The sequence below is a fragment of the Ochotona curzoniae genome, unplaced genomic scaffold (genome assembly GCF_017591425.1).
Source record: "Ochotona curzoniae isolate NIBS_2020 unplaced genomic scaffold, NIBS_Ocur_1.0 contig_3819, whole genome shotgun sequence".
Taxonomy (NCBI): Eukaryota; Metazoa; Chordata; class Mammalia; order Lagomorpha; family Ochotonidae; genus Ochotona; species Ochotona curzoniae.
The window spans coordinates 14,701,901-14,714,757 of NW_024466004.1; the positions used below are offsets into that span (position 1 = coordinate 14,701,901).

General features: G+C 37.8%; 1 protein-coding gene across 1 annotated transcript in view; it reads right to left on the reverse strand.

The window, feature by feature from the left end:
- Positions 1-2,289: 2,289 nt before the first annotated feature.
- The window catches only part of PKHD1 (PKHD1 ciliary IPT domain containing fibrocystin/polyductin), a 405,478-nt gene continuing 394,910 nt past the window's right edge, over positions 2,290-12,857 (reverse strand). Inside the window, exon 66 of the mRNA XM_040983008.1 lies at positions 2,290-2,711. Coding sequence (XP_040838942.1) covers positions 2,290-2,711 — 422 coding nt within the window. The remainder of the gene's footprint in view (positions 2,712-12,857) is intronic.

A 12,857-nucleotide genomic window follows, 5' to 3' on the forward strand; every position in this document is an offset into this window, starting at 1 on the left:
TTGCAGGCAGCCAGCCTATACCTGCAGAGTAGATTTTTATTGCCAGTTTGCTCTTTAATGAAGTCCCGATGCACAGATAGCATGGAATGACATCTTTCAGAGAACAGAGATCACAGGATTCATCTGCTAAATCTCTCAGAAGCCAATCCAGTGCCACACAGAAGGCTGCTTCCTTTCTCCCAGGGCAGGTTTAACATATGAGATGTTCATGAGAGAGGTATAAAACAAACATAAAAATTAAGAATCTAGTTGTCAATTCAGTCGGATGAAACATGCCTTCCTATTGACACCCTACAAATGCTGGATTTCTGATAGTTTCCCCTAGGGGTTCTAATTCTAGGGCAACATCATTCAAAATTTAGCAACAGAAGTGTATGTTTCTATCCTTTCTATCAATTCAAGCATAAGATAGTTTGACCTCTCAGAGATGGGAAACACAAGATTCACATGTCATAAAAGTCTGACAACTATGTCTTTCTGGAAATTCTTGTAAGTTCTGCTATATGTATTTTATAGTCCTTGACCATAAGGCTTTCTGGATTCAGAGCCAAGAATGCAAGTATACTACTTAAATATGCTTACTTTATGGTGTAGTGGATAAAGCTGGCATTCCATACTTATGCCAATTCTACTCCCAGCTGCTCCACTTCTTTTTTTTAAAGATTTATTAAAAATTGATTGGTTGTTATTTGAAGGGCAAATTCACAGAAAGAAGGAGGGACACAGAGATAGAGATCTTCCTTCTGGTTCACTCCCCAAATGGCTGAGATGGCTGGAGCTGTGCCAATCTGAAGCCAGGTATCAGGAGCTTCTTTCAGGTATCCCTTGTGGTAACAAGGGTCCATGTACCTGTACCATCCTTTCCTGTCTCTCCAGGCCATAAACAGGGAGTTATATTGGTTGTGGAACAGTCAGAACTAAAACAAGTGATCACAAGCAATGTCAGAGCTACAAGTGGAGGATTAGCCTGTTGGGCCACTGTGGTTGGCCCTGCTGCTCTACTTGATCTAGCTCCCTGCTAATAATGCACCTAAAAAGTAAGAGGATGGTCCAAGTGATCGGGCTTCTTAATCCATTTGGGAGACCTAGAGGAAGCTACTACTTCCTGGCTACAGACTGGCCCAGTTTTAGCCATTATGGTGATTTGGGAAGTGAATCAGAAGATAGAAGATCTTCCTTCCTTCCTGGTACATTTTGTAACTATGTCTTTCAAATAAATTTTACACACACACACACACACACACACACACACACACACACACACACACACATCTTCTTTAGAGGGACCCTACATCTGTGCATGAACTTGCCTTTATCCACACCAAATTTTTTTTTATCCATACCAAATTTATGTTTCCTGATCGCCATCAGAACCTCTATAATAGTCCAGAGAGGCTGCACGTTATGAAAATCACCATCTCACTCCTTCATTGGACAGTTCATTGATAAAGAAGTAACAGATAATATACTTGCATATGTAGTTATCTCTTGTGTCCTAATATAGTTTTTATCCAATTTAAATTTGACCTAGCTTCTCATAGAAGGAACTACTGAAAAATCTAACTGAATCCCTTGGGCAATTTCCTTTTCAGAATGTAATATTTTTACATATTTGCCCTTAACTTATATCTCAGAAAACTCACGGAGATACCAATTTTTATTAGTAAATATCGTATGAGGTGCAAACTTGTTATGTTTACAGCACTGTGGCTCCCAATTTTGACTGATTTAGAACATGCAACAAAATTCACTTGTTAAAAAACCAGAAAGTTTTTCTGTGATTGAAAGACAAGCTCTGAAAATGAAGTCTTCTGTCATTTCAGGGTTCCTAAAGATTAGAGGATCAGGTTTCTGAGAATCTACAGAATTATCTACCTGACCAGGGCTTTTCACGTTCCCTTCCATCAGAGAATCCCAAAGCATTGTGGGTGTTCATTCCAGAAGAAGCTTACTGACAACCCCTGCTGGCATGAATCAGTATTACATCATTCAATTTGCAAAATCAAGAATATAATGGACATAACATTAAAAATAATAGAACATTAATAAATGACTGATAACCTATTATTGGCTGGCATTTGGCTAGGATTTTTAATAGATTCAAGACCTGTTAAACACTGTTTACAAGTATGTAATGGCTCTTCCATTTTAATGTTAAGAATGGGATTCAAGGTCCACATTTCCCCTTCCTAATGATTCTTGCAGATTAAGTATCATTTCATGTATTTATTATCCAGAAATATTTAGAATATTCTACTTCTCACTTCAGATACCCACTCTACTCCCTGATCACAGCTGTTCTGGAATAGTCTCAGGGTGTACTGAATGGACACAGATTGCCTTGGTGGCACCACAGGAGATTTTTGTCTCTTGGGAAGGCCCCAAGCTGCCACTTTCTTTGCTTTGCTGACTCTGCCCTTGCCTGAGATCAGGGCACAGCAGCAACAGCTGATCCTGTCCTGCCAGCTGGTATCTCAGCAACTGCGCTTTGGCTTCCTTCCAGTTCCCACCCTCCTGCATGTGCACCTGCTGAGCAGGAGAGCTTGGAGTGCAGGTGTGGCCTTGGGACGTGACGCCAGCAATGCTGGAAACAGGAACAGCAGTTTTTTCCTGTCCTACAGTTGGTCTATTAACTTTCCTTCTGGACACTCCATTCAGCGACTGGTGAGGCAGCTGGTTCAGTTTGCCTAGCATGACTTTCATCCTCATATCTACAAAGAGAAAGAGTAAGGTAAGAAAAAATGGATGCACTTTTCAATCAGCTCATTATACATTTCATCCATTCAGTTCCTGACAAGATGCTGTCAACCAACTAAAACTAGATTTATATCAATTAATTTGTAAATACATTTGGAAATACAGCACTATACCGCATGCTCAAACTGTAGCTAGTACCAAATAATAAGTTTGCTAATACTGCTTTCTCAGAAAAGCTATTACGCTGTTATAGCAACAACAAATGCTTTTTTTCATTGTAAGACTTGAATTTGAAAATCAGACCAAAGATGGGCCATACTAGTGAGCCAATCCTATATAATACAACTCAGAACAATTTATTTATTAAGAAACATAAGCTTTAAAAATGCATTTTATCTAATATTTAGGGTTTCATGGCAAATCCACAATTGTATTATCTTTGATTTTATAAGACAATTGTGGATATAAACATATGCAGAGATGATATAAATATATAAATAAATTTTCCACATTGTAGAATGAGAAAAGGCACACCGGGCCCAAGTCACGGGATTGAGGTTTAAGTTGTCCCTCTTCTACTAGTTGATTTTGTGACTTTCATCTGTCATTTAACTCCTTTGCATTTCAAATGACAGTTGTGATTTCAGGTGATGCCAAACAACTTACTAAAGCACACTTCATTTTAACACTTTCGTTTTAATGATGACTTTCATCCCTTGACACTTTATTTGCTTATTATTTTCCTATTAACTGGAGTTAAAACCCAACTCAGAAGAGTACAGCCTTCATGAACAGAAGATTTAGGTATTTTGTACTACTGAATCCAAATTCTTTGAAGGATATATTGTATAAGCATTTAGCAGTGTGATTGTGTCACATATAAATGAGTTAATTAGCCTAGCATGTTACTGGAGCAGTGATGTAAACTATGGGTTTAAAGGATTGTCCTGACATGGTAAGTCACACTTGTTAAAACATTTGATGCTGTTACTGAACATTTGAAATATGTTCTCTAGGAACTATGTAGAAACTGATACTCCAGTTTTAGAATCAAATGCATTTACACAATTTCCTGCTGCTTCTGTCAGTTAGTTGTTGAATAAAGGTACAAATTGCACTTAATCCCTCTATACTATATACTTTTATACATCCTCATATGTAAGATGATAGTGATAGTCTCCACTTCATAGGACTTTTAATGATGAAGATAAGGCATTCAAAATTCTATTCAGAACTAGTGATATGCTAATGAACTTGATTGATTGATCTGTATTGATTTTTAGAGTTATCATCATTTAAGCAGTTAATACTTAGATACTGCTCACACCTGTGAAACACTGATATAAAAGCTTTCCACACATATATTCATCTTGTCCCTACAACCTTCTCATAAAGCTATCATTATTATGGTCCTCACTTTACAGATGGAGAAAGACAGAGAAGCTTATTTGTCCCTATTCATGAAATTTTTGTTGGGATATGAAATTCAAATATAGTAAGGCTCAAAAGTTACAGACTAACTACTTAGGAAAGTTATTAAACACTCTCAGAGTATCTTTTTTGACTGCCTATTGTTCAGCTTAATAAAATATATGCTGAGTTGGGGCTGGCATAATGGTGCTGCAAGCTAGTCCTTAGACCCCTACACCCATATGAGAAACCCAGAGGAAGCTCCTGGCTCCTAGATTTGGATGAGCTCAGGTTTGGGCATTGCTGCTATTGAAGCATAAATCAGTCTCTCTCTCTCTAAAATCTTTCAAATAAAAAAAAAAACTTTAAGGAGTGGGTGTGTGTATGACTGTGCAGTAAGTTAACAGTACTATAGCTACAGATAGAAACATTATATAATTTCACATTAAAGTACCCACTTTGGGAGATATTTTTTTTCTCCACGTTTCCTTTAATAATTTTAAGTAACACTTACATGGCAATTGCACATTTAGCACATGCTAAGATCTAAGCCATGTTTATGACTGAGTCCTTACAAGCACCCTCTGGAGTTACGCTGTTGCGATCTTGCTTTTAGAAGAGTATCAGATGGAGCACAAAGAGAGGAACTTGCCAAGTCCTTGAAAAAAGCAGTGAATGATACTACTTACTTTCATTCAATACTTTTGATTCCGGAGTGTGTTCTCTAAGCATCATATAATACTACATAAGTAAAAAACAACAATGAGCAGTTAAGAAAAAACTGTACAGTTAGGTCACTGTGCATGCACATGGTACACATGAGATTGATCATCCCATCTCTTGTGTTACTAACAAACCCATTAGCCACTCTTTCATATAGTGCAAATGCCAACTTACTAACGTGAGTATCATAGTCCCTTGTCAGTTTAGTTCTGTCTATGTGTTTGTGTTAACACAAAATGATGATGTCTAGGTTATACTGCAAGAGTCATAACTCGAGTAAAAATATAAATTTCTTAAACAATAATATTTTCTTAATGTGTGAATGGGTGGAAAATATCATATGAATATGTATAAGATGCATTTTACTGGGAGCATCAAAAATAGGTAAAATATTCTGTCCTAATATTGCCTTCATGACTCACTGGACAATATTCCAACAGACCCACCATATCTGTATTTTCCCCTCTCCTTTTTCACCTTTCCTTTTACTGCTAGTCACCTAATTATGACATGATTTTTTTCTTGAGAACTTTTAGATTACACTAGTTTTCTTAGTGCATTTGCAACTTTTTCAGAAGCATTGCTTGATGGCTTAAATTACATTGATTGTTACTTGAATACTTATTGATGAGTTTCCGATATGACCTGCACAGTTGCTTCTGTTACTGGTTACTTTTTCTTATATCATTTTCTCATCTTCCTCTTCAGATATCAAGTTCTCTCAGGGGAGGAATTTTTGGTGTACTATCAACCTTCCCCCTTCATTCTCCCCACTTCTTTATGTTAAGCACTGAGCTTGATTCATTTCCATAATTATTGCACATACCAGGAGAAAAGATGTATTTTACCAGAATCAGCAAATAGCCAAAGAATAAGAATAATAAGTTGTCAGATAGAAGCAAACTTTAAAAAGGAAGGAAGGCTTTGAATTTTAATCCCTTGGTAAAACCAATAGCACTTCATCTAAGAGGCATCTAACACTGTAAGTCACCTATAGTCCAACTGTTCAAGAGATTGTTATTCCAGTTTTGAGAGACCTTCATTGGTAAGCTATTTCCCCTTGTTCTTCAAGTCTGTACCTATTCATAAAAGACAAATGCAAGCAGAGCTTTTCTTTGCAGATCCAAAACCATTTAAAAATCTCCTATGAATTATTTACATGGCAGCTCCAATCAGCAACATACCTGACAGATTCCACAGCCAAAATGAAAGTTCACTGTGTAAAGGTGCCCAGGGAGGCTGGCTGCCTCCCACTGTGAGGTTATAGACAGAACTAAGTCAGCACACATTATATGTCAGTGCCGACATCAGAAGGAATCAGATCCTTTGATCTCAGACCTCCACAGGAAGCTTAGATCTCAGACAAATTAGATAAAAAATGAATTTATAGCAGATACGTGTCCTAAGGCATGCAACGGAATGTTTGGGTTTTAGGGAAGGAAGGATAGTGAGTATCAAAACATATGAATTGGCATGCCTCCTGTCTACCTCCATCCTGTGGATGAGTTCCCATTAAAATGGAAAGATGGGATTTCAGATGGTCCCCTCCATGGGTCTTAAAGACCCGTTGGAGGACTTGATCAAGCTTTAGAAAGAGTGCACTGAAACATGGGGAAAACATATTCTATCTCTACAAAAGATGGACTCATTCCTTACAAGCTGAGTCCTTCCAGGTCTGCTGATTTTTAGGTATGATTTTTTCAACTTTAGACTTCTTTTGACATCCACAACTTTATTGAATGATGAATATTTAAAGTCCCTGGCTTCTTTTCCAATGAGAACATTAATGATGAACTTGTCTTGTCTTTTTGCCTCCTTCCAGGCTGTTCATGGTTTTCCCAATTCAATTTCAGCTATAGTATAAGCATTTGATGCCTTGGATTCAGTACAAAGTCATCATATAATTGAAGCTAACCTGAGACTGAAACAGAGGAGGATGAAAGCTAGTCAACCAAGACAAACAATGTACTCTACCTTGGTATATCGTACATTTATAAGAATGGTAATACTGCCCATGTGCTAAAAAAATGTGTGCATAAATACATTATATTGAACACATGCTGTTTATGCTATTTATTATTTTAAACAAAAATGTATTAGTTATGTTAGTGGGAAATTCATGCACCATAAATAATAAAGCTTTGAAATGAAAATAAGGGAACCAGAAGGAAAAAAGGAAATAATACAATGTTTCCTGCATTGTACCATGATGATCTCTATTTTATTATCTTTTTGTGTGAAAGTCTGGCAATTCATGTATTTGTCACTTTAATGTAAGGTATTAATCCATTTGGATTTTACTTTCTTAAATGATGTATCAAGATGGAAAAGATGTTTTAAGTAATCAAGCATACTGACTCATTTTCAGGCTATATTTCTTTTATTCAGTTTCTGTTTTGTCATACATAGCATCACCAAATAAATACTAATGTATTTCCATTAATGTGGTCACTTGTTTTTGAGTGTCACATTGTTTTGACAATGCTAGCATACAGGGCTGGCATTACCCTGCAGAAGGTTAACCCTACCTGCAATGACACTATGTCATATTGGCACCAGTTTGTATCCTGGGTGTTTCACTTCTGATTCAGTTTCCTGCTAATGCTCCTGGGAAAGGAACAACAGATACATGTGCCTCAGTGGGAGATCCAGCTGAAGCTCCTGGCTCCTGGCTCCTAACTCTGTCTGGCTCAGCTATGGATGTTAGGTTTTATTGGGGAGTGAATCAGTAAATTGAAGATCTCCGCTATTTTTTCCTTCCCTCCCCTCTCCTATCTCTTGACTCGTTTGTAACTCTGCCTTTTGGATAAATAAAATAAGCCTTTAAATAAAAAGAATACTAACATAATTATTATCTCTTCGGTGAAATGACACATTTCTATTGCCATAAATTAAATTTCTTTTAGGTTCTTTGTATAACTGGTGGCATGATCTTACTATATCCTACACCACAAAAAAGGTGACAAAAGCATTGTGGCATAGCAGATAGAACTGCTGTCTGTGATGCCAGCATCTCATGAATATCCCAGCTACTTCACTTCCTGCTCAGCTCATCTGAGAGAAGCAGCAGAGAATGACCCAAGTCTCTGAGCCTCTGCCACCCACATGGGAGATAAGTTTGAAACCCCTGGCCCCTGGTTTGGGTCTGGCCCATCTTTGGCAGTTAGTCGCTGGGTAGTGACCCAGCAGAGGGAAGATCTGTCTCTCTTCTTCTCTCTGTAAAACTTTTTGCTTCAAAATAAATGAATGAATCTTTCTGACAAATGACTAGAATTACATTGTACCTAATTTAATCTGATAATAACTACAATATTTGCAAAATACATCAATCTATAAGCAGCAGTATATTTCCTTATGTATGTAACTGTTCTCTATTTAGTAAAATGTGATTTTAACATGTATGTCCAATACATACTTTAATCATTATTTTAATGATAGTATATTATTTGAGTCCTAGTACATATTTCATTAGGCATTCCATTGTACAACTGGCTTTTTTTTGAGTAAACTACTCAAGTTATTTACAAACTATGGTAATTAGGGTTGAATCTTTTAAATTCCTCTTGGACAATTATATGGTCTGTAACCATCTTCAACACAGTACTTTTAATTGTATTTCATTTCTGCCTATATTTCCTAGCATCATGGAACAGGCATTACAAAATTATGATGTGGATAAATTATGTGTTTTATACTCGTGTTAGTAGGAAATTCCATTGCAAAATATGTTGTTGCACCTTGATTGAAATGACATTGAGACTCTATCTTATTTAGCAAGGTTTTCTTTAAAAAAATTTCTTATTCATTTGAAAGGAAGAATGACAGGGAATGTGACAGAGAAAGACACCCACCCACCCACACCCAGAAAAAGAGAGAGAGAGAGAGAGAGAGATTGATTGATTGATTGACTGATTCTATCCTCTGCTTCACCTCCTAAATGGCCAAAAGAGCCAGGACTGGGGCAGGTTTAAGCCAAGGGCCATTAACTCCATTTGGGTCTCCCATATGGATGTCAGATATAAACTATCTGGGCTATATTCCAGTGCTTCCCCAGGACATTTGCAGTGAGTTGGATTGGAAATGAAGAAGCTGGGACTTGAACTAGCATTCTGATATGGGATGCAATCTTGCAAGCTTAACCTGCTCTGCCACAATGCTTGTCACAGTAGGGGTTTTGTTTGTTTTTTGTGCTTTTTTTATGTGACTTGAGAAATAAGTACTAGATTTCATTCACGTATTTAAAATTAGAGATATTCAAATATTTTTTCTTATATGAGATGGAGATGCCTCTTATTAATAATTTCCAGTATTGGTATAATTTTACTTTCCCAAAAACTTGGGGAAATTCCATTTAGTCCTCAGTTATTTTGCCTTTTTCTGTTTCCAGGCATCTTGAGACCATCTATCTCCTCCCATTTGCTTGTCATTCTTACAGATCTTTACTTAACAAAAGTTAACACTTTCTTTTAATTTACATGTACAAAGCACATCATATATGAGCAGACTTCAAAAGCTTCTGGAAATGTAATTAAAACTAAGTTTCCTTCTGCTGCAAAAAAAATTAAATCCACGCATATGAGAGCTCTTTCAAAAAGATCATGGAAAATGCATATAATGGCAAAACTGCATTGTGTAGACAGTAGGCCTCCAAAGTATTAGAAAGTTGGTATTCAGAGTTTGCACTTTCACCATGTCAGTTTTCCATTCCCAACACTAGGTGCATGGGCTCTATAAAGAAAAATAGCAAGCACTCAAGAAAAAAGACAGCATGTAACTTAGAAAATACAGCACTAGGTCAGAGCGGTAGTTTCCCTAAAAGACAAGGTTGGTGATGAGGAAATTGGATGCTGAAGCTGAAGTGGCCAACACAAAGCATTGCTGGAAAGCTGGAAGTCACACCTTGCTCATTGTGACCACCCCAAAGATGAAGTCATTAACCAGTTGTTAGTTTTGTGAGTAAGCATGGACATTAAGAAGTAAGGAGGCATTTCTTTAACACTTGTAAGAATTGCTGGAATCCAGAAATCTTTAGAAAGGTAGAATGGATGTAAAGAAGAATTGTGTCATCTTTGTCTTCATCATCTACCCCGTAATAGTTCCCAGGGTTCTAATTCATAAATCCCCATTATGATCGTGTTGCTGGGATTAATAAACGCTCAGAACTTATACCAATAGATCTGGTACAAGTAAAACTGTATTGCATCCAAAGGGTATTAATAAGAGTGAATAATATAAAAGATGATATAGCTGCTTCTTGATAAAAGAATTTAAAAATAGAGAAATGGAGCCTGGCGTGGTAGTCTAGCGGCTAAAGTCCTCACCTTGCACACGTTGGGATCCCATATGGGCGCCGGTTCTAATCCCAGCGGCTCCACTTCCCATCCAGCTCCCTGCTTGTGCCTGGGAAAGCAGTCAAGGATGGCCCAAAGCCTTGGGACCCTGCACTCATGTGGGAGACCTGGATGAAGCTCCTGGCTCCTGGCTTCAGATTGGCACAGCACCAGCCATTGCGGTCACTCGGGGAGTGAATCATCAGATGGAAGATCTTCCTTTCTGTCTCTCCCCCTTCTGCATATCTGACTTTGTAACGAAGAAGAGGTAAATCTTTTAAAAAACAGAAAAATATTTGTTCTGAGATTGGAAAGGATGGGGAATTTTTGTTTTGCAGCAAAATTAAAGAAAAAATTGAAATGGGAAATACGTCCTAGAGGAAATAGACCCTGTGTGGAACAGTAGACTCCTCCAACTGGCATATAGAAAAGACACCCAGAAGCACACTTTGTGAAATGCAACAGAGATGGGGAGAGTGGGAGCAAAGGCTTTGTAGAGCTGATAGAGCCTAACCAGCAAGCAGTGTACAGTTAGCAGAGCCCGGGGTTAAACCTGACTCCAGTCTCTGTTTACAGCTACTTGCTAATGTGGCTCTAGCAGGCTGCAGGTGATGGTTCAGATCCTTGAGACCCTGCTACCTGCCCACACAGGAGAACCCAGTTAAGATTCTAGCCCCCAGCTTTGGCTAGCTCCACTGTTGTTGGCATTTGGGAAATGAACCGGGATATAAGAGAACACTGTCTGCCTCTGTGTTTCAAAGCATATATTTTAAAAAGTTTAAAAAAAAAACCACATATTAGCACAAGCAGGTAAAGGAAGAATTATAAATTAAACCTAATGCTGAGTATTTGTCCTTGACGGCTTGAGAATTACCAACCAAATTAGAAGAACAAAAGAATAGTTAAGAAGGAATAATATTAAACTGATATTAATATTAAATAATATTAAATCTCTTTGTTGGGCCTGGCGCTGGTGGCACAAGTGGTACGCCCGGGATCCCATATGGACGCCAGTTCTATCCCAGCAGCCCCGCTTCCCTTCCAGCTCCCTGCCTGTGGCCCGGGAAAGCAGTCGAGGACGGCCCAAAGCTTTGGGACCCTGCATTCGCATGGGAGACCCGGAAGAGGCTCCTGGCTTCGGATCGGCATAGCATCGGCCGTTGTGCTCACTTGGGGAGTGAATCATGGGACGGAAGATCTTCCTCTCTGTCTCTCCTCTCTGTATATCCGCCTTTCCAATAAAAAAATAATAAAATAAATCTTAAAAAAAAAAAAACTCTTTGTCTGGAGTTTCTGTGAATCTGAGTTTCTACAACTGGACAACCAAGTCTTTGGGAACAGAACATGTATTCAATGAATTATAAAGGGCATAAGTGCTACTGCTGAAGCACATATTCAATATTTTTTTTAACTTAGGAAAATTATTATTTTGATTGAAGTAGGAGGGACCAAGGAAACTCTATGAGGAAAAATGCATTTTGGCTAATGCAGAAAGTTAAAAGGATCTTCAATAAGTGAATCAAGCGATACAACTGGAAGAAACCGTGAGAGCAAGTGAGCAGGAATGGTGTTAGTCCCAGGATGAGTGAACGGGAGTGATGAATGTGTGCAGGGAGCAGAAGGGATCAATTCAAAACAATGTTAGGATAACAAAATAGTTTCATGTCTTATCAAGTTTTGGGCCTTAAATAACAACAACAACAACAAAATGATATATATAATATGGCTAGGAGTCGTGCATTCTTCACTGGTATAAGTTCACTTAATTTGCAGTCCTGAGGTGGGCCACATTATTACGATAGTTCTCTTAATGAGGAACATGAAAAGCACAGAGAGAGGTATGAAAGCCAAAACATTGGCCAACAGGAAAGTCAAATTTAATTTCAGAGTTTGTCTCCTGCGTCCCATGACCTTGTATGTGATATCATCTTGTGCCTCTAAATGATATTGGGCATTCATTAAATCTTGAGTAGCAGAGTTCCATGAGCCGATAAGGATTTTGAATGATCGCATAGGTAGCTTCAGATGTCAAACATCCAGCAGCAGGAGAGTAGGAGTAACATATATGAAAGGATCTCAATAGTATCACAGATAGAATTAAAATATAAGTTTACTTTGGTTCCAAATTCATAATTGTATTTTTCATGAATTTTTTAAGGACCCTTCATGCTTTACTCCATTCTTTCCCAGTGGTAATTTTCCCCATAGCACCTTGGCTATATTCACGCAATTTTTGGTAAAAGCTATAATATGGTGATTGTAATCTGAATCCAGTGGTATTGCTCAGTTCCATAAGTTAGATGATCTTAAATGCTCTGTCAGTGCTTAAAGAAGGCAAGTGCTAATGAGAAAGTCAGCACATCACTTCATCAGTGAATGCCGAATGTTAAAAAAACAGAAGCAAAAGAGAAACTAAGATAGCATGAAAATAATGGAAGAAAACCACATACATTTTAAGCCAGCAATAATTGAGTCCTTTTGTAGCTGGTAATAATTTCCAAATAAAAGAAGAAGGTGCCTCATTACTTGCCTTGGAAACAATGATCTGAAGATTTGGACAAAGCTTGGAAGATATGGAAGCAATTTGTTAAGATCCCCAGGGGAGGATTTGGGCAACACATCCTTTCTATTTCTGACCCAATATCCTAATGAAATGTCCCCTGTAACGCTCCAATTTCTTCCTTCTAACCTTTTCAA